At 41.2% G+C, this 26,983-nt stretch overlaps 1 protein-coding gene across 1 annotated transcript in view; it reads right to left on the reverse strand.

Annotated features, from left to right (window-relative positions):
* luzp2 (leucine zipper protein 2) overlaps positions 1-26,983 on the reverse strand; it is a 178,523-nt gene that overhangs the window by 78,847 nt on the left and 72,693 nt on the right. Inside the window, exons 2-3 of the mRNA XM_086179225.1 lie at positions 14,799-14,916; positions 4,767-4,837 (exon numbers count right to left, since the gene is read on the reverse strand). Coding sequence (XP_086035351.1) covers positions 4,767-4,837; positions 14,799-14,916 — 189 coding nt within the window. The remainder of the gene's footprint in view (positions 1-4,766; positions 4,838-14,798; positions 14,917-26,983) is intronic.

The following is a 26,983-nucleotide window of genomic DNA, read 5'->3' on the forward strand; positions in this document are numbered from 1 at the left end:
TACACGTCACTTACTCTTGGAAAGTAGGAAAAACAATAAAAGTCACCCAATTTTCCAGCCCTGAATCATAGTTTTACACATGTACACATTTAAACTGAAAAAAAGAATGAAAGGCTACTTCACCTGAAAAAGATACTATAGTGGTGAAAAAGTTCATTTAAAAATTCCTCAGGTCCAAAAGGCTCATAATATTTTCATTCCAGCTATCAAATGGTGAAAAGCATAAACACGTTGATATCAGGTTGGTCTATGAGTGACAGAGCTCAGCAGCTCAGGAGAGGCCAGTGTTGGATCAACGCCAGGGTTCATTCCGTTATCTTTCTCAAATACCGTCGGTCCGACAAAGGAGCAAAATCTCAATTAAATTACTACTAATTGCTGCTATTCCACGAAGGATTCCTAACTGATATTCTAACTCTGACCACATGTGGTTAGTTGTAGGATAGTAGAATACATCAGTGCAGCAACAGTGAGTGAGACACCTACTGACCAGGAGGTGTAAATGTTGCCCGTTTCATCTTTGGGACATGAATCTTTGCGGTTTTTCCGGGAATGAGTGATGCTGTGATGGAACATTACTGCATTCCTCACGGTGCAGTGGGGAGGTGGAGAGGTATTTGTCCAGCAAGTGCTCCGACTGCCAGATGGGATGTAAATGTCTTTGGCTTCATTAGTCAAACCTTGTTGTTGACCACATTTTTCTCACAATGAAGTGAAAACATTTGTCACAGTGTAAGTCCGCCAAAACATTTTGTGTGGAAAATTCTTTTATATTTATCACCTTTAATGTTTTTTTTTTTTTTAACCTTTCCTGAATGGCTTGTAATCACGAGAATGCAAATTTTACACACTCTTATAAATAAGAAGCCCAGATGAATATAAACGGAACAAAAGGCATCTTGGCTTTAGGTCAGTAAAGAGATGGATAATATCTAGTATTTGAATCTCTCCTCATAGCTTTTATTCATGCTGTGTGAAGTGCTGCATTCATTATGCTTTAAACATAAATGTTAGTGAATTAAAATGCAGCGGATATTTCAGAACTGTTTGATGATCCTGTGCACAGATAAAAGCACTGCACACTGAATTATGAATCAAGTCGGCCAAGTGATGTGGGTCAGTGCTTTCAAAATGCTTGTAGACATTTCACAACAACCAGCCAGCTCACTTAAATGAGCGGTAACAATTTATTTACTCTTTCCAACGGTGGTTGTCAGTTTAAGAGGGGATGACAAGACTAAATTCGGTCAGTGATGGAGTTAAACGTGTTTAATCACTTGGAAGATGCTTTTCATAAAAATGGGATGTCAAGACAGTAAAAATAGTTTTGAAATTGATGCTACATGAGCAGAGCACGAGCAGACAGAGGTAGAAACCTTTGCTGATTATTTTTGTTTCGTAAAAAGTCCTTGTCAGGAAGCAGTTCAATGAACCCCGCATGTCAAAGCGTCGCTTAGCAACCACCGATGCCAAATGACGCACTGACTAGTGATTTTTGGTGTCTCTGTTGTAGACTGTAGTAAAGTACTGAATAAAATGAAAGAGAAGAAGATGATAGTGGGAACTAGCATCATACTTCTTTTGTCTTCTGAGTGTTTGCCGTTATGACCTTAAAAGTGTCCATGGCAACCTCTTCAGCCTCCTTTAACCATCCAGCAACTGCCTCTCTTTAGACGGTTGAAAGTTTTTCCGGTGGACTTTGACAGGAGGCGACCAAACATGCTGAGCCACTTCTCGGTTTTGGGACTCATTCGGGAATCATTTCATAGCTACTGAAATGATCAGTTCTACCATGTTGGTAACAAAACAGATGTTCAACACGGAGAGCAACATGGTTGACAGATTTTCGAGTGGTGAGGAGCAGATATGACTGTCCATTATGGTGCATAATGCAAAAGTACAACGTGCAGCTCAAACAACTGCCCCACAGACACATTCCATGTCAGTTAGAGGACATAAACAACATGGTGGGATCATTTTCCTGGTCTATCCTCTTTGTAATGAAACAACCTGGTTGAAACCATGCAAACTTTGGCTCTGAGCAGCAGCTAAACGCATGAACTCCCAGGATTTATGTGGAGAGCATCTCACTGCTCAAAAGCCATACAGTCTCTGTTCTATTTTACACGCCAGTGGCCTTGTGCCTTGTGTCTTGGCAGAAGTTCAGCCTTGTGAACATTCTCCTTTCCACACACCAACCACCCACCACTGCTTTGGTGCATCATTTGTATTTTGTCTCCTATAACTATGGCTTGGAAACATAATGGACAAGGAGGTCAAACTGCCGCTACAACAGAGAAGGTGAGGGTGAATGAGAGATTGATAGATGTGCTGAGAGAAGAGTTCGAATAGCGAATAACGAAGAACTTAAGACTGTGATGGTGGAACCTCAACCAGGTCCTCTGTGGGACAGTGAGCTGCCCTGAAGATGCACCACATTTGGACAAACTATGTTGTCAGTTGAAGGCAGGGAGGTTGTATTTATTCTGAAGTGATCCCATCTGATTTTGCACTGTGGTGAATCACTCTGCTGTTAGATTATACAATTTCCCACCATATCATACCATCCTGCCCTGACTGGAGCTCTTTACATCATCCTGGTACCTGATTCCTTTTCATTATGCTGGCACACGTGTCAGGCAAACACGTAGTTTTGAGACATGTTTTGTATTGGGGGCGTCATGGTGGTGCAGTGGTCAGCACTGTCGCCTCACAGCAAGAAGGTTCCAGGTTCCAGTCCCAGCTCCATCACAGGATCTTTCTGTGTGGAGTCTGCATGTTCTCCATGTTCCTGTGTGGGTTCTCTCTGGTACTCCAGCTTCCTCCCACAGTCCAAAGACATCAAGAGGGGACGAGGCTGATTGATACTCTAAATTGACCGTAGGTGTGACTGTGAGTGTGAATGGTTGTCTGTCTCTATGTGTTGGTCCTGTGATGGACTGGCGACCTGTCCAGGGTGAACCCCGCCTCTCACCTGGAGGCTGCTGGGATAGGCTCCACCCCCTCACGACCCTTAACAGGATAAGCGGTAGAAAATGGATGGATGGATTTTTTTTGTATTGGACTGTCTTGTTTTATATTGCTGTGCATGTTGTGCAGTGTGCGGGACTTGTCAACTCTGGCATATTTACCTGGATGCCAATGCTGAAATGCTTATTGATGTACACTGTCACTTGTAAATAAATATAATCAGATAAAAATAGGTTCGAAGCAGACTCAAAATGAAAGTTGAATCAATCGTTACTTTTTCAAAACCTTAAAAATGCAGCGGTGTCCATGTCTGAACCAGCCATTGTTGGTAAATGTTTGCTGCAGGATAGGATGTAGCACAATTATTTTCAGAAGGTAATCAAACTGCTGTTTAGAGTTGTCAGAAATAAACGACTAGCAATGAATCACCTGTCTGCGTGTGCCGTGATGGAGTCAGGTAGTAATCACATTTGGCAGACATGCCATTCCAAAGGTGGATTAATAGCAGTTTGGAAAAAAATTGCAGCTCACGATTGCTTGCTAGGCAACATGGCGCCGAGGTACCGCTGCTTTATGGTTTCAGCTTCATCACATATGAGGTCTGCCATGGACCGGCTATTGATTCACTATCAAGATATTGCACACAAGAGGCCGGACTTCAATCAGCCTGACATTTCAGAGAGCACGGAGGCCACAAATGACTCCTAATCATTAACAGTCTCATTACACACAACATTAATCAGACAATGCTAACTGGTCGAGCACTTTAGGTAAACAGTTTTCCAGCTGGCTAGCAATAACATATATCACTAACTCCCTGAAGCTTGATGTGCTCTGTCACTAAAAGGAGACGGGCACATTATTTTCACATATACAAGCAGGATTTATGAGTGGAAGGTGTATTATCCAGCTGCTCCTGTGTTTACTGCTGTTTATCAGCTAACAAGACCACGCTGCCTTAGAATAACTAGCATCAATAACGGCGAAGAAACTCTTCTTTAAACCCGGGAGGCTTCCTCCATAATTAGCTTTTTTTTCTTCGACGCAATGAACACAGCAGGATATCGCCTGCAAAATAAATTCATGAATAAATAAAAATAAATATGAAAAAAATACAGTTGTTGTTGTTTTTTTTTGTATTTCACAGTCTTCTCATTGGTTTGAAGTTGGTGGTGTTCAGAAGTTATTTTCCAACAATGTCAATCAAATCTTATCCAACCAAAATAACACCAATACTCATAATAAAAATCGTGTTTTCCACTTTGATTGTGGCTTATTCATCATATATATTTGTTATTCTATACGATAAAAATACTGCAACAGTGGTTCTCAACTTTTTTGACTAACAACCCCCCACAAGCCCCTCCCACCGCGCTCCCTGTACTTTTTTTGCCCAGACACAATAATAACGTCCATTTTGGTTTTGGCCTTTCAGATGTATTTATCTGCACCCTGAAAGTCACCATATGCACTTCCAGCCATGACTGCATTGTAGTCTCATATCTGTAGTCTGAGTTTAAGGACTGCTTCCAGGTTTTAGTAGTTTAGATTTTTAAGGTTTCAGGTACAGACACACTTTGAATCTCTCACACTCTGTGAATCTATGGCTAGACAAATGATAACACTGTTACAGAGAACGCAAAGTGCTTCCCAGGCTACTGTGAAGGTTTCTTGGGACAATAAAGTTTATTATCTACAGTAATTATCCATCACATGGTTCATATTTGATTGTTTCACCTGCTGCTGCATGTCTCAACCTTGACTTTTGGGAATAGAAACAGCATTTCTCACTTTACCTCTGTTTGTGGCTGAGCTCCAGAATCCTCTGCACATCCTTCTTGGCTACTGTGTCATCGTTTTTCAGCGACTAAAAGGGAACAGAAGAGAATATTGTGGGTTTTTTTTTTTTTTTTTAGGAAAGACACAGTTTTGCATATTATATGATGAGCTCCAAAATGCGAGCTACTTTTAAGCACCCACTGGAGACACTGCAAACAAATACATTGGATAGATTTTCCTGGAGCAACAAAGAGAGTGATTCACTTTGGTGTTAAAGGTTGTAAGATCCCTTCAAGTCAAAGACTTCATCGTCAGTCATTAGGGGTGGAATGCTGAATATGCTAATGTTTCAACTTGCTTTTGACATTGCTTTTAATTGTATGCAGTAATGCAGCAGATATAAAAAGCAGTTGATTCCCCATATATAAATAAAGGTATGTAGCCTGTACCAATCTCCCAGTGAGTCCTAACGAGGGTAGAGGGCCCTGATTGGGTTCTGCTGGCGCCTCAGCACCTTCATGATGGGTAATTCTGGATTAGTCAGGTCTCTGACTGCCCCACAAGCCTTGAAGATATTTTCTTTTTGTTATGAATTGGACAAAAAAAAATTCCCAACATCTCAAGAACTGCGGGCTCAAAAGGGAATAAGCGTCTTTTTAGAGTGTGCTTGAAAGTAATATCTGTGGCAATTAACGGCACATTTCCATTAAGCTTGTTTCTGCTCCTCATAGCAGGGCAGACAACTTTCTTTCCCTCCAACCTGTTTCCTGTTGTCTGTTCGTGTACATTTATGTTAAAGTGAAGGAATAAGGAAAGAGGGAAAAGAACAGCTCATGACAATAAGAAGTACAATGACTCAAGATAATGTCAAGCTACAACTGTGCAGTTAGAACAGCAAAACTGCAGGGAATTGCCTATTACAAGCCTCTCTGTAATAGAATGGCTTTTAATTCTTTTAACTGTACCGTCTGTCAGACCCCACAGTCAGACCACCGTTGCCGCTACGTCACTGCCCAGGAACATGCATAACACATGCTTGGGCTGCCACATTTTACACGCTGTAATAGTTGTTTAAAGGCTAATTTACTTATACACTCATCTGAGTGTCAGAAATGTACAGAAACCCTGAAGAGCTGTAATTGTAAACATTAAATTATCTGTTTAATAACCATTTTTTTCCCAGACATGAAAACATCAAAAGGCATGTGTCATCACTAACTCTGAAATAATTCACTGTGATTCATTTTTTTAATTTTGTCAAAGGTTTTCTCAGTGCTGGCCGTTTTGGCTGTTGGGATAACGTCTTAAAGTCTGAATTAATATTTTTCTGCTGAAGTCATCGAAACTTTTATAAATTCCCTGCACAGTCAACAAATGCTGCTATTTTATTCAAAAAATAAAACATTAGAAATAATCAACATATTTCTACATTGTAACATTTTAACTTGTTTTTCTGCGATATTTATGGTAATATTTCATCTATTTATTGACTTTCTATACTGCTTATCTGTTAAGGTTGCGCGGAGGGGGGGGGGGGGGGGGGGGGGGCTCTCCCAGCTGACATTGGGTTAGAGGCAGGGTTCAGAACACCAGTACGTTGCAGGACCACCAGGAGCAATTAGGGGTTCAGTATCTTGCTCAAGGACACTTCAGCATGGTCACCGGGGGGAAGTGAGGATTGAACCAGCAACCTTTTGGTTGCTAGACAGCCACTCCATCTCTGAGCCCTGCTGCCCAATCAATGGTCATGTTACCATTGACTATACAGTTGAGCAGGGGGTACAGTAATTACTTCATTATCTCGAGGTCAAAATCATGTCTCATCATGTCAATTTCAAAAAGGTCGATTTATAGAGATCATTTTACCACATTTTCTATAAATCATGGAAAAATGATGTAATGTTATTTTTCTTTTATACTTATGACCATAATATAAAAGATAAGAATGAGTGCGTCCAGTTCATTTCACCATACTTGATACCAGCCTTCAGCGTGACTGTCAGGGAGGATTCATGAGTGACCGGTAAATGAATAAACCAATTAGATGAGCAGCTGCTGGTTGGGAGATGGGAGCTGGTCAACCTCTCATCATTGGCTGTTATAAAACCAGACTGTTGCTCTAACAATGCACCCGCAGCACACACTACTGCACTTGTGCCCCCGGACCGAGGCTGCAGGTCCTTGTTGCGTCTTCTTCTCCTAAGCACTGACAAGCTGGAGAGAGCTGGGACAAAGCACATGTGTGGTCAAAAAAAGAAAAAAGTACTTTGTTTGTACTTTGTTTCTATGACAGCAGCATCTTGACAGATTCTTTGGTAGAGTAGCATCACCTCTTTATCAGTTCAGATCGTTGTGTTTTTTTATGTGTGATCCATTTTTTTTGTTGGTTTTTTTGTGTGGTGAGCAATGTGCTGGACCTCATACTTGGTATGGAGGAGCTTGTTGATAGTGATGTCCCGCTGTCACTGCACGGTTTGACAGCCACAGAGCAGCAGGGTGTGGGTGAGCCGTCTGTGCTGTGACTATCAAGGTAAGAAAAACAAGGACTCATCCACAGGGATGTCACACTACACACATACACGAGTTGCATGTTCCAGATGTTTGCCTCAAAAATTTAAGTCATGTAAGTCTGAGCAGGACAGTAGAGTGAAACATGACATTTACAGTTCATGAATGAGAAGCCTGGCTCAACTTGACCTGCTGCAGTAGAAAGCCACTCAGGCTTCTTTCCTCGTACATCTCTTTACTGAGATGACCCAACAGACCCGCCTCGTCACATGATCCACGTCTCTGACAAAATTAAGCGTTTGTAGGTTGCTACTCGCTCGCTAGCCGGGAGGATGTTGTTTCACATTTACTGGGGTTTCCTTTGATTTTATGTATTTTGGAGTATCGCACTGGAAAAGGGGAATGGAAATGGCAAAACTAGAAAAAAGACAAACAAACTTGAATTCGCAAAAACACTTTCTCCCTCACTTGAGGTGGTTTTTGACTTATATGAAAGGATTAATGCCCAAATTGAGAGATGGATACACATTTGCCATGAGTCTGAACTCTGGTGAAGGCTGTTTCCACTGAGGGCGTCGCTCCAGTTTCCCCGAAATACGCACCAGCATGGCTGCTAACAACAGCAACAACAACACACTTGTAGCCGAAGCACTCCAATTCATATTTCTTTCTCTTTTTTTTTCTGAGAACCTTCAAAAGATTTGCTTCACATTGAGATGGAAACCAGGCTAATGTTGAAAAACAGCACAGGAACAGAGAAAGAATGACCCAAAAACAGCTTAAAGCCACAACGCTGTTCCAGTAAACTAGTCGAGGGGAAACTACACTCTGTTATCATCTTTACCAGCCAATACCAGTGTGATGTTCACCTGGTGATCGTCAAACAAGACATAGGTAAAGAAAAACAATCTCCAAAGAACCCATCAACTTACGACCCTGCTGGAGTTTGTACAATGATAGTTTTTGTGTAATTAGCAGCCAAATGTTATAAAAAAAACCCATTTAATAACCACTGTCTTGCTGTAAATTCAGGTGGATTTAAGTTGGCACACAGTATTTAAATGCTCTTCCCCAATGTCATCATCCACTTGCGTTAGACGATTTTGAAATCCATACAGTTCCAGTCTGGTTTCCTCTCCGCTTAACTGACTCACCTCAGACAACGTTCACTGGGGCTTTCAGACGCCATGTGACAAGAGCACAGTCCGTCCTGTGAAGCTACCTTTTGTTGCTGCATCAAAGTGCACATGCACACACACTGAGCGCGCCAAGGTAACAGTACAGCCTTCTTGTGCCCTGCAAGCCCCCTGGAGAATTGTGTGGGAAGCTGTGGTCAGACTCCTCCCTGACAGTACCATAAACACCAGAGGTAAAAACATTATTAAGGCCATTAAAGCTCAAGATTGTCACGATCCCTGTCTCGTGCTTCCTGTTTTATTTTGTAGTCATGTCCTGTCTCATGACCTCCCTCCTGTGATTACCTCATGTGTCTCACCTGGTTGATTGCCACACCTGCGCCTTGTTCCCTCCATGTATTTAACCGCGGTGTTTTCCTGTGTTCGGTGTTGGGTCATTGTCGTTGGTAGTTTGTTGCGTCTAGTTAGTTTAATGTCTTGTGCTTATCTCGTTCACGGTCCGGTGTCAAGTCCTCAGTCTCGCGTCTCGTCTCCAACTCTCACGCCACGCCAAGTCGTCAGCTCTCACGCCACGCCAAGTCTTCAGTCCCCCGGCTTTCAATAAACCTGTTTTGTTCACCTCAACACTGTCTGCATTTGGGTCTCCCTCACCATCCACAACCCCGAACCCTAACAAAGAAACTTGATCACTTATGTTATATATCGCCAGGAAACAGCTTTCTTTTAAAGCGTAGAGGGATAGTGGTCTCTTGCAATTTGAGTTGACAGCACAGCTTAAATATTGTTGCGTGTTGGTTGTTCTCCTCAACCTACAGGAGAGATGTAATTTTACATTCAATACATGTCATGAAAGTCTAACTGAAGTTTAATCATGCTTGACATACAGCATATAAATCATCATCATAATAAAATATCAGTTTGTTCTGTTTGATTTTATATGTCCCTCTTGATTAATTTGACAGATTACAAGGTAAAAATTCTTGCAGGTTGTGTTCAAGAGTCGGAGGTAAACGTATATGAACTGATCATTTATTTTTCACCCAACAAGTAAGTACGTCTTTCATTTATCTTTGATATGTCTGAGTGTTTTTTTAGTGTGAATTTATTTTCCTGTCAATTATTTTGCGTCATAAAGCAACGCGTTTCATTTGATGTCAGACTCGGACCAGTGTTACAGACAATAAAATGCACGCCTCAAATAAACATAGTGATAAATTACACTCATTAAACTCGGTCAAACATCTTTTGACAAGACTGAATGAACCACGTATTTCGTCAGTGCATCCTATAAAGGACTTCTCTCACATATCACTTTTCCATTACTGCTTTTATTCTCAGTGAAGCGGTGGTATACAAAGGGACCATAAGGATTGTGGACAAGCTTTTATTGGTCCACAGTCTTTTATATGTGTACATCCCCTCAGGCTATGTGACTGTATTGAATTGTGTGGAAGAAAATCTACTTTTAACATCATTGCATTGTTTCATAAGGTTATTTTCAATCCAAAAATCTACCAAAGCCCACAGCACAGAGCTACAGAAAGCCTATTATTTTATGAAATGTAGAGATATCTCATCTGGGAGCTACTGCCAAGAATAAATTCCCCCATCACACCAAGTTTAATAATTAGGGTTGCTGACCTGCACCTCCAGGGCAACTTGTTAAAACTATCAACACTTGCTCCATCAGATCTTTCCAAAAATATCACACGCTTCTCCACATTCACTTGAATTCTCCTTTTAAAGTTGATGATTTTATGGAGATGATGTTTTCTTCCCCGAAAGAATAAATTATTTCCAGAGCACACTTGTCAAAATCCAACCCAACCTCTGCCCTGCCCAGCGTGCTGGCGTAAGGCCCAGGGGCCACGACAGACGCCAACCTAGCTAGCCTGCAGTGGAGAGACATCAAAGCCTGTCCTGGGGATGACGCTAGCCAGAGTGCACAAGCTTTATCCAGATACATGGGGCATCTCTCACAAACACACACACAAATGCCTGAAAACTCAGAATATATTTGATTTATTATTGATTTCTTTGCTCTATTTGTTTCAAAAAAAGTTTAAACAATCAGCTCCCTGTGTAGATGAAACTATCAGTTCAGTACGGAAGCCCTGAGGGGTGAGGAGATAAAGAAAGCAAAAAAGCAGTGATCGACCTCCCAAGTCTGATCTAAATTTTTGACATTGGTTTAAATGTTCTGGCAGGGTCACATGTCCCACTGTCAGAGGACTGGGCAGTAAAATCATATCAATATCACAATACATTCCCCCAATAGAAACATTCAAAATTATCCATATTGAAGTGTCGTTTAATGTTTCGACAAAACATGCTCTTATTCTGAAGGGCTGCTGTGAGTTGTGATACAGGAAGTAGTACCGGGGCTCCATTCTGTTTACCAAACGTCCCGTTTTCATGTCCGAATTTGTGTCGTTGGTTGTAGGTGGTATTTTGTAATGTGACAGTTTTCTATCCATACAGACGAGGCACACTTTAAACGTGTTGAAATTATAAGGCATCTTTGAGTAACCTTTGAGTATCAGTTGAGTATCTCACTGCCAGGCCGAGTGTCCTGGTTTTCAGTAATCAAAATATGGTCACCCTAGTCTGAGCTGAGTCACCAAAATGGGCATAATGAGCAAAAAACTGGCAAAAATGCGTCAGCAATGACCAATGTAAAGGATGAAGACGTGACAGGAAACACAGCAGCCTGATTTAGCCTGTTTTTATGTTTGAAATAACGCACAGTCCACAGAACGGTGGATATTTGGATGGTGCATCAAACTTATTCTAATGGTTTGGCTTCAGATCACCCAGGAGCAAAAACTAGCCTTTAAAACGTTCTGATTACTCATTTATCCTGATGACTGTTAACACTGCTGCCGTGAGTTCACATTTTCTTTTACCTGCAGCGTCTTGAGTCTATTTTGCGGTGTGACCTCCGACCCAGGATTGGCTCCTTCTGGTGGAGGCGTGACCTCTCTTCACAAGTGGTGTCGGCCACTACAGCTGCTTCCTGGTTGAGGATTTAGATTTGCCTTTTCTTTATTTTTATGTCCTCCTTTCAGTTATAATTATTTATTGATTTGAGCACCAACGCCGGCCCTTTTCCTTTGCAGTTTTGCCCTCAGCTCCTTGTGTTCACGAATACCTAACGCTAAAAATAAATAACTTTAGTTTACAAAAATAATATCTCGTTTATGTTGAATATGATTTCTACCATGGACTAGGGGGGTACCGATATTGAGTGATATGAAACTTTAATCAGGAAAACATTTTGGGTCATATCGCCCAGCGCTACGCTGCCACCTGCCCATCAGGAGGCTGCTGAACAAGCAACACAGCAGCAAGACTTTATTTTCAATCAAGGCTACATGCTACACACAGTTACGCTAATGATGAACACTAATTAGCACTCTAAGTCTCACATGAACTTAGAAAGCAGCATTGAAACGAGGATGCAAGAGACGTGACACACAGGAGGGAAACACAACCTCATCAAGTCACTCACCTAAAACACACACATGAAACACGTAACTGTAACTGTTTCAGGATTAATTAACAGATGTGTTTTTTTGATGCATTTCTGAATTCTAGTTTTGGCTTGTGAAATTACTCTGATTGTAGTAATCAATCCAGCTACGACAGGCTGAGGTGCACCCGTACAACGTAGCGTTTATGTTTCCCTGACTCTCACCCGAGTCTGACCAAGCTGACCCCGAGCTGCTCAGTGTTCGATCAAGCGCGAGCATGTTTACTCATAGTTGTGCTTGAGGATGGAGACGAACCCATCGTGAATGGAGCTCTAATGCAACAAATCGCCATGGAAGCAAGAGCAGAACCTCAATTTTAATCAAGTGGAGCTAGAAATATGAATATGAGAGCATGAAGACTCTGAGAGAAATTCTCAATAACAAGAGTGGGGGAGGAAGTCATTACTGTGTTGCATTTCTTTCAGGCCATGACTGGATCATCAAAGAAAGCTCCTCAGAGTTCGCTTCTGCTTTCAAACAGACCTGCTTTTATTCAGCAGGAACTGAGGAAGAAAATATGACTCACCTTCACAAATAAAAACAACAAAAATATTGACCTGCTAAATTTTTTTAACCAGTAGAACTGCTTCTTCTTCTTCTTCTTCTTCTTCTTCTTCTTCACCAGCTACATTTCGAGTTGCTAAACTTTCTTTTTCCACCAGTTTCAAAATCTTTCCAGCTCATTGAAAATGCGATTTCAAGACCGACATGACTTGTGACATCACAAATATCGTGGAAGCTGATCCTGGCGCAAAACTTCAGCAGACAAAACCATGATGTGGTACTGAACGTTAAAGTCACTAACAGTGAGAATGGACATTAAAGAGAAGAAGAAGACATCTTTTGTCCTGCACTTTAACAAAATATATTTGCATATTCATGTGAACTGGTGTTTGTAATGAAGGAGAGGAGTAATAATTGTTTTGTGCACAATAATGTTCGATATCTCACACTGAGATAATAGTTATGTTGAAAGCTGCAGGAATCATAATATCTACAATATAATTGAATAAATTACTGGGTAAACTGCTCAGGAGTCGTATCTGTAGTAACCTACACGTATCCCCCTCTACAACACAGACGATGATCCTCATTAGTTCTACCTCAGCACCTCCCGGCACCACTGCTACCCAACTGGAGTTTGGAGGTCTGGAAACATTTTTGATATAACAACAGGCCTCACCACTGGTGAGAGGAAAAATAAATCCATCGGAAATCTGCATGGATCTTTCATGGAAGCCACAGATTTCAACCCCCGCAGGTTTGATAGAGAGTAGCAGAACCATCTCCTCTGTCAAAAGATAAGCACCTGATGGAAAATTAACCTGAGGGAAAAAAGTTGTAATATAGCAATATTGAAGTCTAGATTTCAGCAAGGGCGGCACGGTGGTGCAGTGGTCGGCACTGTTGCCTCACAGCAAGAAGGTTCCAGGTTCCAGTCCCAGCTCCATCACAGGATCTTTCTGTGTGAGTCTCCATGTTCTCCCTGTTCCTGTGTGGGTTCTCTCTGGTACTCCAGCTTCCTCCCACAGTCCAAAGACATCAAGAGGGGACGAGGCTGATTGATACTCTAAATTGACCGTAGGTGTGACTGTGAGTGTGTATGGTTGTCTGTCTCTATGTGTTGGTCCTGTGATGGACTGGTGACCTGTCCAGGGTGAACCCCGCCTCTCACCTGAAGGCTGCTGGGATAGACTCCACCCCCCACCCCCCGCGACCCTTAACAGGATAAGCAATAGAAAGTGGATGGATGGATTTCAGCAATACAGAATCAATGATAAAAGTAGGTCCAAGTAATGCTGACAATAAGTAAAATGAGGGATCGGCTCAAAGAAGTTATTTTTTTGTCACTGATAACTCCATCTTTTTTAGGTTGCTCTCAAATTTCAGTTTTGTCATTGTATGATTCAGATTATAATAGAGGTCAAATAAAGAATTTTTCTCCATTGTAATAATCGTTGTCACATTCCCCTTTTGTTCTCATCTAGCAGAAGGTGGTTCAGAGAGGGAAGAAAGAGAGACATTTCAAGGACCTTTTCTGGAAAAACATGAATTATACCTCTTGTTCTTGTCTGCTCGTCTTTTAAAACGAAGTTAAGTAAGAAGTTTGTGCTGCTGCTCTGCTCCGCTGCACCATTCAGGCTTTTAAGAAAATCGCAATAAAATAGCCATCTTAATAAGAAGCTTTATTAAGTTATTTTTATATAAAATAGAAAAAAAAAGAACAAAATATGCCTTACTTGACAAAGCAGCCTCCTTGAGAGTGATGCCTTCAGTGGAAGCAACATTTACAGCCTGACTCTTCACAGTCCAACCCACAAACACAAACGCTGGCATAAACATCAGTTTACCGATGGCCTAAAGACCTCACGATGTTAATATTATATGTTATGTTATAATATTACATGTTATATGTTAATACATAAAGTTAATGTGTTTTTTCTCTTCTTTGTTCATGTTAATTACATCTTAGAGAGTGAATTTCATATTTATTATATGTGCATTACTAACACAGTATAATCAGATTTTTAAACATTATCAGTTTTAGTTTACGCCGGTGCGATCATAATATAAATTATATTTTTCTGTCACTGTGGTACTTCTGGGTCACTTGTGCTAATGCCAGATGTGCATTTCCATCTCAGCTTATTCAGCAACTACAACCTCATATGAAACAATTCCCCAAATAGAAAAAAAACCCTTTTCAAATGAATGTGTCGTAGCAATGCAGCAGACTGATGGGGAGCATTCATTTCCGAGTCATTCGCTGGCTGAAAATAGAGGATGATAAATTAGTTCTGAGGCAGAACTCAGGACCAACAAAGCCTTGAACATTGCTTTTCCTGTGAAAGTATAACAGTAAGATTCAAACCTGAAGGTTGCCTTTTATGCTGTCCAACTCTTTTGATGTTTTGGAGAGCTGGTGCAAGATGCTGCTGCGTTCACTGAAGACTTCTTTCAGCCTCTTTTCCAGCCCATCGTAGCTTTGTCTGTTGAGAGAAGGAGAGAGAGCGAAAGAGAGAGAGGGACAGATAGAGAGAGAGAGAGAGAGAGAGAGAGAGAGAGAGAGAGAGAGAGAGAGAGAGAGAGAGAGAGTGATTTCACTGCTGGCTGAGAGAAGTCACTCTTTATTGGCACCCATTGGCGAATGAGGTGTTTTAAATTGGAATAAAGCACCATTGTTAAGCTGAAGCAATAGGGGAGAACACTAATATCCACTCAGCACAGTCCCTGGATGATTAAAAAAGGAACAAGATTCCTTCTTTTCCCTTCAATCAAGCAATTTAGTGGCGGCTGGTTTTACAGAGATAGGTCTTCTGACCAGAGGTATGCCCCCGCCTTTCCTTTTATGCTTTCGTGTCTTCCATCCAACGACTGGAGGGGTAAATCTACAGGGTGCATCACTCAAATCCTGCTTATCTCTCTAAACTCAGCTCCTACTGACTGCAGAGGCATTTATCAGTTCACGTGCGGAGAATATTACCTCACTGCATGTTTGCATGAATAATAGCCATTATCAATTATTTTCTCAGGGGCGATGCAGCGCGGTAGGCACACTAGGAAATTGCTTGGGGCCCTAACTCTGAAGGGGGCCCCCAAAGCCTGATTACATTAGACGACAGCAACAACAGTGGAAATCTGGAAACTGATGGGACGTAGAGGAGGCTGCAAGCACACCTGCTGAAGCCACCATCCACAAGCTTAGGTTCGGTGGGGGGATTAATTGCGGTAAGGACCGGAACACACACTTGTGTACCTCTGCAGCTGCGTCTAACTCAATGTTGCTGTTCACACACATACACACGCACACACACACACACTCTGTGGGCAGCGCCCCCAAAAATTTTTAACGTCATATGATACATTCCATGTATCTGAAAGTGTAAAAACAAAGTCAGCTAGACAGACAGAGGGATAGAAAGAAACCCCACCAGTTTTATTTCAAAATAAGAGCCTCAACAGACAGTCTTTTCTAATTTTTTTAGTATAACATAGCCTGACTCCTGGGTTGACTGTATTTCTTCGAAAATAAAACCCAGAACTAATTCAAATATGGTTTGTTGCTTGACAACGAGATCCTTCAAATAACTTCAGACAAATGAGTTCTTAAAACAAATGCAGATGTGAGGGTTTTTCATTTTTGAAAGACACACCAGAAATGTTGAATGTACAATGAATATCGCTTATATGATGTCAGTATGACTGAAAACAGGTTATTTCTCTATTTAGCAGCGAGCCTCCTGAGCAGAAGCGCGACGTCACAGCAGACGATGACGATTTTTCCACTTTAGCTGTCACAGTCAGTGATAGAGTTGATAAGTTACGTTACCCTTCATCACTTTACGTTGCCTGATACCAATCTGAAAGACTGAAAAACCCATGTTTCATTGAATCTAATATCCTTGTTTACCAACTCAAGGACATCAACAGCTCCTTGGGGGAGGCGCTTAGGATCAAGTGTATCTTAAGGTTGTTAACCTGCTGAAAAAAAGAGCTCAAGGGCACTTTAAATTTCTCCTGCAGCACATAAATTTGATTACCTTGATGACCTCTTCAGTATTTTAATTGCAAGAGTTTACAATAGCGGTGACAAAAGGGCCTCAGTAGATGGCAAAGATCAGACTCATAAAATAAGGAGGTCAAGTACAAGTGCCACTAATGTAATCTTAATAATGAACGTGTGTAAGGAAGACAGTTATTTATTTCCACCAGGACTAGTTGTACTTATCAGGAGATGAATTGAGGTCAGACAGTAAAATAGCCCTGCTTTCCTCTGTGATTCTCACTTGCACCATTTTACTTTGGTCACTGCTGAGCGGCTGAGTTAATGAAGAAAACAAAGAGTTTCGCATCACATCGACGGCAGAAACAAACGTGCACGCGCAAGGAGTGGCACATAAAATAATTGTATTTCACTCTTCAATGACCGTCATCATATATCATAATTAATTTTTAGAATGATGAATATGGTTGTTGATTCTGTCAAACGGTTATGTGGCGGATTTCTACACTCTCCATCTCATACGTGAAATGACCATGACCCCTAAATACCACATGACACGGCGGTAGCAGGTCCGCAGACACAGAGAAGATCCGTGTCATGATGAATCTGTCTTTTCTGTGAAATCGCTCTGATTACTTTTCACCATTTAAGCGATTCAAACATACAGTCCATGCTTGCTGAATGCGGTTCTCAGTCACTGTGGCGAATTTCAGACTCAGCATTTTTTTTTTTCCAGCTCGAAATGATCTACAATTTCTAAATTACAAATACCTCATCACTGCCGAATGCCTCGGTACGGTGTGCCTGTCACCGTGACCTTGACCTTTCAACACCAAAATCCTTTCAGGTCATCCTGATCATTGGATGTTTGAGGCAAATCAACCTCAAGGAGACATGGCTTTAACTCGCATGGGGCGGAGGGACAGACAACTGAAAACATAGCACCCCCATCCCTCAGCTTCCATCGGTACTGAGGCACTGAAACAAAACAAAAAAGTGTCAAATCTGACCCCTGAACACATCGAAGGCACAGAAACATTCCTTGCTTCAAACCATGTGAGTGGATTAAACAAAGTTTTGAAGTCAAACTTCTGACGAGCAACATTTGCTCTATGACAAACAGATGTGGATGCCGGGTAAAGAAAGTTCAATCAGCAGAGTCAAATCCAGTTTCTGAAGGGTCATTGGAGGTCATTTGAAGACTTATAAGTCAGGGAAATATTTTTGATGAAATATTCAAAGAAACTCCTGTCACAGGCTTCAAGTTAAGGTTGGATTTCATTCAGTATTAACTGAGAGTTGCATCTTCATTGAGGAACATCCATCGTGCTCAGGAAGATGTTAAAAGCAAATAAGCTACATGCGTCCTCAGATGTTTTAGCATATATGTTTGACAGAAATATCTAGCTGCTTCAAATGTTTCTTATTATAAGTCAATTATGGTAAATATAATAGAAACCACAACATTTCATTGCAGGATACTAATGAGATATTTAGGAGATATTCTGGATTTCGATCGAATCTGACTATGAGAGCGAATGGTGCATTTGATAGCGTTGTAGTCAGAATAGCTCTCATTTAGCTCCCTCTGCCTCTTTACATGAATCACCATTGACCATCGCTGAGGCCCAAGGATATTAGAAAACTCAATCTTCATGGATGAATCCCGGTGCTGGCACATTAGTCCAAATTCATGGCTTTGTTCCTTGCTGGGCTGTATTCCAAAAACGCTGCACACTCTCTGTCAAAGATCCCAGCGGCAGATCACTCACAACAACCCATAAATTACTAATAGAAAACCAACACCTGGGAAATAAATAAATAACGCAGCACCCTGAATCCCCACACATGACTTGCCACCATATGGCATTGGCTAGAAATTTATTGCAGGTTCACCCGACAGGGGAGGGGAGGGAGGGGTGAGAGATTCCTCCCTGTCTGCCATATTATTCATTACCCAATGAAATAGGCCTGTGGGTATGTGTGATATTAATAAAACCCATAATTTCAGGTCCACAGACACAAAAAAATGTATATCACAAGATTCCTCTCTTTTAGGTGGTCCAATATTAATTGCTCTCAACAACAAACGGTGACAGCTGCTCCGCTGCAATGCGACCTCCTCAGAGTCCCACGCTCCTCTAAAACAACGTCCCCGCCTTTTCAAGGCAGCATATTGTGATAACGAGGACCAGCTTGTCCGACGAAAAAAAAGGCTCATGATCAGAGATGGTGCATGGTCATAAAGCAGGAGGTAATGAGATATTTCATTTCAGACATATGCAAGTTGAAATAAGCCCTTCATGAAAAAGTCCAGATATGCTTTATTATAGAGGACAAATGTTTCTTTACCCTTGGAGTCACACCAGGTTGAATGAGGTTGACCCTGCAGGCTGAACTGATGACACTGAAGGAAGCTCCTCTGAAGACAGTAAACATCTGAGCTACACCTCAATAAAGGAAGAGCAAGGTTACAGCATCAGAGGGAGAAGTGCAGGAGCTCTCAGGCCACTGTTGATAAAGCAGGCCTATAAATATGACTCAAGTCTTAACACAGTAAGAAATAAACGCAGCTTCTCAAGCTAGTCTTGACACAGAACTGCTCAAATGTTTTCCCACATTTCTAACTGAAGCATTTCTCTTCCATATGACTGGCTCTTTGCTTCTGCGAGCTCAGGAGCCTCTGTGAGCTGTCTTATTCTCACAGAGCATCGACCTTGAATTATATTGATGGACAGCTAATCCAAAAAAAAAAAAAAAAAACCCAGATTGAAAGATTCAGATACTGTACATATACTGTGGGTCGGACCAAGACAACATGCTTTTGAATAATAAAGTACGTACTTTGTAGCATTTCACTGTAGTAAATGATATTGGAATATAAATTAATATCTCTTTCATTTTATCCCTCGCCCAAAAAATTCACACAATCCTCATTAAGCTCACAGCAATCAGCTAAATCTGTTTACAATTCAGACTCCAAGGCGTTTGTGACATTTCTACTCTACCAGGAGGGTCAGAGCACACGCTACTACCCAGTTAGCCGCTCGCTAACTTGAATGTAGATACTGTAAATAACTTCCATCCTTTTAAATGAAATCAAAACTAGTGGCTCAAATTGTTACAATCAAAATGAGAAATTGTACGACAGCTCCCAAAAACATATCCACCGTTGGACAGCTGCAGCAGTAACAACAGAGTAGCCCACCACCCAGATAGCTACAGCTGGTTAGCCCTTTGCTAACTTGAAATGTGGAGTAGAAATATTAGTGCACAACTTGTCTCGACTTTCCAAACAGGGAAACGTTCCACAGAGGTTCTGTGACGCTGAAAACTATTTTCTAACTTGTTTGACAGTAGAACGAGTCACAGCAGAGCGAAGGCTTCAACATGTGGTCCACGTTCCAGCTTTAAATTCCATACAGCCAAGGTTTGTTTGGAGCGTTTTAGTCAGACAACCTCTATTATTCAGCACATTAACCATAATATACATCCACAAACACCATGAGTGTCGTGACCTTGGAAGTACAGCAAAGGAAAGCAAACACACAAAAGAAGTACGATTGATGCATTTTTTATGAGTATGCTAAAGAAGTAGACTTGATGTTAATATCGGTCTCAACTCTTCATGACCCTTCTGGTTTCTATTTTATTTTTGCCCTTTAATTTATTTATGTCACGTCTTGTTCTTTTTATGTATGTGCAAGCCACTCAAAGGAGTTCTTTTTCTGTTTATTGTGCTGTTGATAGTAAAAAGCAATCGTAAATATTAATTTTACAAATCATTAAAAGTTGACAACACGTATGTAAGCGCCAATAAACAAGGACACGCAGGACGTCACGCGCCATCGTTTGCTTTGTTAATTAGCTGCAACAAAATAATCACAGACGAGTTCTCGGGTTCAACAACCGCAGGTGCATGAACTTCCACTGCTCTGTTTAGAATATTTGCAGGAAATGGTTTAAGAAAAGAAAAAAAAAACAGAACAGGTAGAACCGACAAGGACAAATGAAAGGATTCCCTTGAGCACAGTGTCTAAGGAGGTCCCTCTGCTATTTTATTACCATCCAATCAATCACTCATTTGACATGCCAATAAACACATCATCCAGTGACCTTAATAAATATGCAGGTGAGAATGCGTCAGCCAAGAGTGTGTGTGTGTGTGTGTGTGTGTGCGTGTGTGTGTTTCAAAACCAAAAAAGTTACCTTCAAAACTGAGATCATTTTTCTCTCTGGCTTTTAAGACCTATTACTTAGATGGTTACCCTTCATACTGTTGAACTATTTTTTTTTTTCATGTCTAAACTGATGAGCTTCCCCAAGTGGCCGTCTAGCCACTCAAGGGTTGCTGGTTCCATCCTCACTTCCCCCAGTGACCATGTCCAAGTATCCTTGAGCAAAATGCTGAACCCCTAATTGCTCCTGTTGGCCCTGTGATGGACTGGTGACCTGTCCAGGGTGAACCCCGCCTCTCACCCAGTGTCAGCTGGGATAGGCTCCACCCCACCCACGACCCTTAACAGGATAAGCGGTAGAAAATGGATGGATGGACATATCTGTATTTCCCCCTCTTGCATCACTTTGTCACTCCAGAATGCAGAAAGAGCCAGGCACGCATGATTAGCTTGAAGCTAGCTGTGTGTTCCATAGACACAAATTACTGCCAACAGCCAAAATGCCCCAAATCTTGAGCAGCCATGACCAGGCGTGAGGGATTGGTTCAACTGTGACAGAGGGCTTAACCACAAGGGTTCTCCTTAGTTTGTTCCAGCTCATATTAAAGCTTTTGTGGATAATGAGGGTGGATTAATTTAGTGGGATAATACACTTTGTAAATGCTAATTTCTTGACAGTTCTGCTGTTGTTGGTGATCCGTCGTCTTTAGCCTCCAGCTAACTGTACCTGACTGGTGTTCTGGAGAAACAAAGATGTTATTCGGGAGGGAAATTCATCATTCGTGATCTAAAGGCACCGATTTATACTACAATTTGATTATATATCACTTAAATACAAAACTCAGAATCACAGAGGGATTGATCAATAAAGTCCATTCATTTCTGTTCACCTTTAAATGCTAAAAAGCTTTACCGGCATATTTTTATCCCCTTTTCAATAATTCATTTTGAGTCGAGATGGATTATATCTACAATTACTATCTGCTTGGATTTGCAAGTGAAATATCATTAAAGAGCAAAACTATCAACGCTGCATCAAATAGATGGTTAATGATGGGAAGTTTGGGTTTTTTTGCTGTTGAAGTGAATCTCAGGCAGGGTTGGAGGGATGAAACGCACCTCAGCCAGGTGCCTGAGACGGGTCAATGAAGACCAGCCTTAAAACTTTTAACAGTAGAGACAAGCACAACTTCTGAACTTGGCAGCACAACTTTTCCATTCATATAATAATCAAAAGTGTATCTTACTTGCAATAAAACATAATTTTAATGGTTGTGGTAATATATATATTTTTTCCAAATAAAATTTTGATTGCAAACCCAATCTTATTGATGCCATAATAAAGATACTGAAGTTATTCTGCAAACAATCTATTGAGGCTTATAGGTAATTCTAAAGAAAAGTGAGGATGTGAGGAACCTGAGAACAAACATGTCCTACACATCCATCTCTACAATTTAGATTTTAATATTAAGGACAAAGTGGGGAACATTTGGTTGAGCACGTGAACGTCGTGTTCTCTATTGTTAACCTGAAGCGATGGAAGTTGGTCTAAATATTGAATCACTCTTCTCATGAACATCGCTTTCAATTCCCGGATTTGAAATTATGAACACGTTCCAAACAGCGGGTGAGGTGCCAGGGGTGAGCATGCTAACACAGCATGCACTGTCGCTGATTGTGAGATCGAACTTAAACAACTCATATTTCACATTCCTGCTGCTGAGCATGGAGGGAGTTTATTTGCCGTCATGGAGATTACGGCCAGACAGCGGTTTATGTGGTATTTCCAATTTCAGGCTAGATTAATTATGCCATTAGGAGGAGGCAAATAAATAGTTTTAATAAGCAAGACTGCCCAAGGCCTGTCAGGGATATAATATATTCCTTTAGCAGAGCATGACCACTGTCCAACATGCAACAAAAGTCAGTCATGTTTACCGAGTGCTGTATAAACACAGTAGACAGCGGAGAATATTAATTACATGCGTGTCAGGGGATGTTGGACACTAAATCTTTTTTTTAATTGTTCAGTGAGGAGACGTGACAAAACCTGATGCTGCGGATGCCAACTTTGCTCCTGCGATAAAGGTCAAAGAAAGGATGAAGACCAGAGCATACATTCAAATATACAACCAGCCTTTATTTGCCACTAAACTAAAAACAGCAAAAATGATCAAATGGATCTTTTCATGAGTCCGTTTTACTGCATTGATTGTATTTAATGGAATCATTAAATCTACAGTGCATCCTGTTTTCATATAAGTGAACATCCCTGACACTTAAGTCCTTAAACGAGTTCATCACCACCAGCTACATCTCGACATGGAACAGTAGATGGACTTTGTGTCCATGGCAACATGCCAGCACTCCCAGGACGTGTAGCGCTACTACCAGAGACTCGCACCAGCCGACGTGGCTACTTCTGGTGAGCCCGCTGCTAACTTGATTATAGATCTGAAGCGCTGTGTCCTAGCCAACTGCAATGTTTCAGTTTCCTTAGAGGAAGTTTCTTGAATCTAGATAAATAATGTAATTGTGTTCCTTTTCTTTCAAATGGATGAAATGCTTATAGTAAACAGTTATTGTGAGGAGTCATTTCGCAGGAGTTGTATGACATTTGAAACTATTTGACCGCCGTTACGCCGTCAGGAGGAGCCTACAGCAGAGCCTGTGACGTACGCACGAGTGGACAGAGGATTCTAATAAATGCTGTTGCCAGGTGCTGCATTATACGTCTGTTACACAACAATTCCAAGAGGAGTTTCCTTGGAAAATTAAAAGCTGTGTTTTTTTTCCCTGTTAAAAGGGTTTTCTATGGAGTTTTTCCTCAGTCGATGTGAAGGTCTAAGGGCAGAGGCTGTTGTTATGATGCCATGTAAAGCCTTGCCTTTAAAATTGAATGTCATTTATTAAAATACACTGGTTATCACACTATGGACACAAGAAATCCCTGTATGATTGTCTGTCCGTGTGCTCCAAATCAGTTAAGTCAACAACAACCCCTCATCAGATCGACGTTAAGTATGAGCACTGCCAGGTTCGAGGGTCTCAGGTATGAGATGACAAAGCCATCGTAGTACCACAGCAACAAGATGACACAATTTGAAATGACAGACAAGACTCTGCATGGCTCTGATTCTATCGGTATGTATGTAGCGATCAAAGCAGTCAGACATCAAAGACGCCTGGATGACAGACAGAATTGGGGAACTGCACGTCAGAGATGACAGAGATTGACTGAGATCAAAGTCAAGAGATTTTCAGGGTGCTATGTGACATCACATGATCCATGGTCCCCCCCCCCCCCCCCTCCATGAAGAACAGAAATCGCAATGGATTAAGGGGGATGTAGTCCTAGTGTCAGTCGTAAGCCAGAGATCAGAGTCAGAGAAGTAGGTCAAAGTCACAACTCGGAGATGGTCAGATAGTCAAAGAAGATCTCCATCAGGGAGGTTTTGTCAGTGGGCACTTCTCCAGGAAGCATTTAGAAAGTCTTTGTTTACTATCTTGTAGTTTATTCGAGAGCTGCTTTGTCTGGTGCATGACAGCCTCTTGTAGAATTATATAATTGAATCAAACTGCTGGCAGAAATGTGCATCACATCACCTTCACATGTGCAAAACAAACTGCTAAATGTCAGAATCTCCACAGGGGAACAACACATGGAGGGAGGTTTGTATGTATGTGTTTTATCATTTAGACAAATGAAATCAAAGAAGTGTAAACCAATTTAACACATGAGCAGTACAGACATTCTACATCTCACACTTTCTGTGCATGTGTGTGTGTGTGTGTGTTTGTACTGCAAGGTAATTTTTACCTCTTAATCATGAAAACTATCCATCAAAAATTGAATCTGACATTTTATTATTCTTTTCAGACTGCATTCTAAGTGATTCTGAGTCTCAAATTATATAAATTCCATCCACATTCATGAAAAGTGAGCTCCTTTAATTTGTTCATCACTTAAGTTATGTAATTTCCCACCGAGGGAGGTTTAAGGCATTGAAATAGAAATACTTAGCATATTAGATGAATAATTCAATGATTACTTGCAGGCATTTTCATGCACAGGTAGATACCAATTACATTCTTAGCCTGCTTAGCTCTCTATCATTCCTTCCATGTACCTGGACAGGATACTTCTTCTACACGGGTCGAAGTTCTATAAGCTACACGGGTCGAAGTTCTATAAGCTACACGGGTCGAAGTTCTATAAGCTACAGAAATGCAACCGTCAAAGCGAAAACACACAATAAGAAATACAAAAAAAGTCGAAATTAAGACGTAAAATAAACAATAAAAGGCAACTTTAAATATCCTGCCAACAAACAAATGACACGATGCAACTACTGAATTCAATCTTGTGTCTGTATCAGGGAAACAATGGTTTTGTGTCTTTTGCTGTTAAAATTCAATCTTTATCTGGACCCATCATCCAGCTAGCAGGGAGTGCCTCCTCAACCCTGGCTGACATACAAAGATTTGATTTGCAAAGAATATCTTTTTAACTAGCAAGAAAACACGTTATTAGCCAACTCCAACATACTAAAGAAGCTAACATTTTAAGGTTATCGTCCAATATTTCCTAAGGTGTCGTAAAGAACATTATCCTGCCTTTATAAGAACATTCCTGGAACAACAGAGCTAAAGGTGCAGCTGTAAATGGTACAAGTACATCGCATGATGATGGTAAATAAATATGTTGAATTTTATCAGATGTGCCAGACCACAGCTGGAGGCAGTCTGGCTCACAATGTGGTTTAGTCCCACTGGGAGGTTTACCATCTAGTCATCTTTGCCAAAACAACCCACACCGGTACACCCCCACCTCTCTTTGCTGCTTCACTCGTCCACATCTTCATTGGTGGAGCACTAACAATAGCCACAAATAAATACAAACAACTGTACAGAAAAAAAACAACAACATAGGAAATGTGTGTTTTGTATACCTGGCACAGCGACCTTGATCTTTTCCATTCACGCTTGAGTCTCTCTGACGGCCATCGTGTCAGACGACAGGAAGGACAGACGGACAAACAACTCAAAAATGCAATGCTTACGACCGATTGCAGCGGCCACAAAAAAGTAGAGACAGGCCCTAACAGTGATGTCATTTTAAAAATGTTCTTACAACCTTGCATGTTGACACCGAGCCTCACTGATGCTCTGCTTTCACCCAAAAATCTGACATTTGAGCTCAATTATGATCGTCAGAATGCTTCAAAAACACCAGGCGCAAACGTGAGATCTTACTATCTTACCATATGTGAAAAGTAAGTCCTAAGTGGTTTTTTTTTTTTTTTTCATTTTCTGCGTGATTTGAGCTCATCAGAAAATCCACTCTGCTCCGGGTGATTTTCCCAGCGACGTGAGCTCCCCTCAATAAAGTAAGATTACGCCTGGAATACCGGTGTTTGATGTCAAATACATGTCACATACTCACATTGTTGAGTTTTTCTACATGTCCTTCTTTACTTTACATAACCCTCTGTTCTGATCAGTTGCCCTGATGTTGATTGGACTTACTCTCTCTATAGCAGAGTCTCACATCTAGGGACCTATATTACAGCAATTATGGCTTTTTAAAGCACCCCATGAACCTCTTACAGTTGCCAGCCTCAATTAAATCTGGGATTTGAGTGTATCTAATGCAATTCCGCCAATCCTGCCTTTTCAAAGACACGAGGCGCTGTGATTCCAGCTTCAGTAATCATTGTGCTATAATCAAGCTCAATTGGACTTTTGTTGTTGTTGTTGCTGTTGGCTCTGAGAGGCGAACCTCGACAGAAATCAATGCTTATTGCTACTGAGATCCCTTTTGTACAGAGAAAGTCTCACCTTTTCCCTCAGAGACGTTTCTGACAACATCTAATCCAGCTTTGTTACGGCGCTGTCGGGGAAAAATAAACGTTAGCAGACAGGAGTTGTTTCACATCCTCAGAACATTAACACTGCAGTTTAGTAGGTGCTGAATTGCTTGTGTTACTTTGGGGGGAGCAACAGCAAAGAGAAAACATTACATGATCAAGCAGTCTAAAAGCAGCATTATTGTATGCAAATGCTTATATGATGCAAAGTGTTTTCTCTGGAGTCAGAATTCCCCTAAACGACTCTTACATTCAAAGAGTCACTTCATTATGAGGACGGTGCTGTTGAACCATGCGAGGGTCTTATGGAGCTGCCATACAGTGCGTTGGAGTGGTAAAGTGGGATTAATGCAGCGATAAGAGAGTAACACTCATGAGCGCATGAACATTCTCACAAGCTAAATGTGAATTTGATTTAAAATATTGTATTTTTAAAATCGAGTGCAGGGGTTTTTACGAGAGCGATCACGGTTACAGCGAGGGTTTCAGCCACGGGTTGATG

This window comes from Aulostomus chinensis, chromosome 2 (assembly GCF_037954235.1).
Source record: "Aulostomus chinensis isolate RoL2024-O1b breed Wild chromosome 2, RoL_Achi_v1.0, whole genome shotgun sequence".
NCBI classification, from domain to species: Eukaryota; Metazoa; Chordata; class Actinopteri; order Syngnathiformes; family Aulostomidae; genus Aulostomus; species Aulostomus chinensis.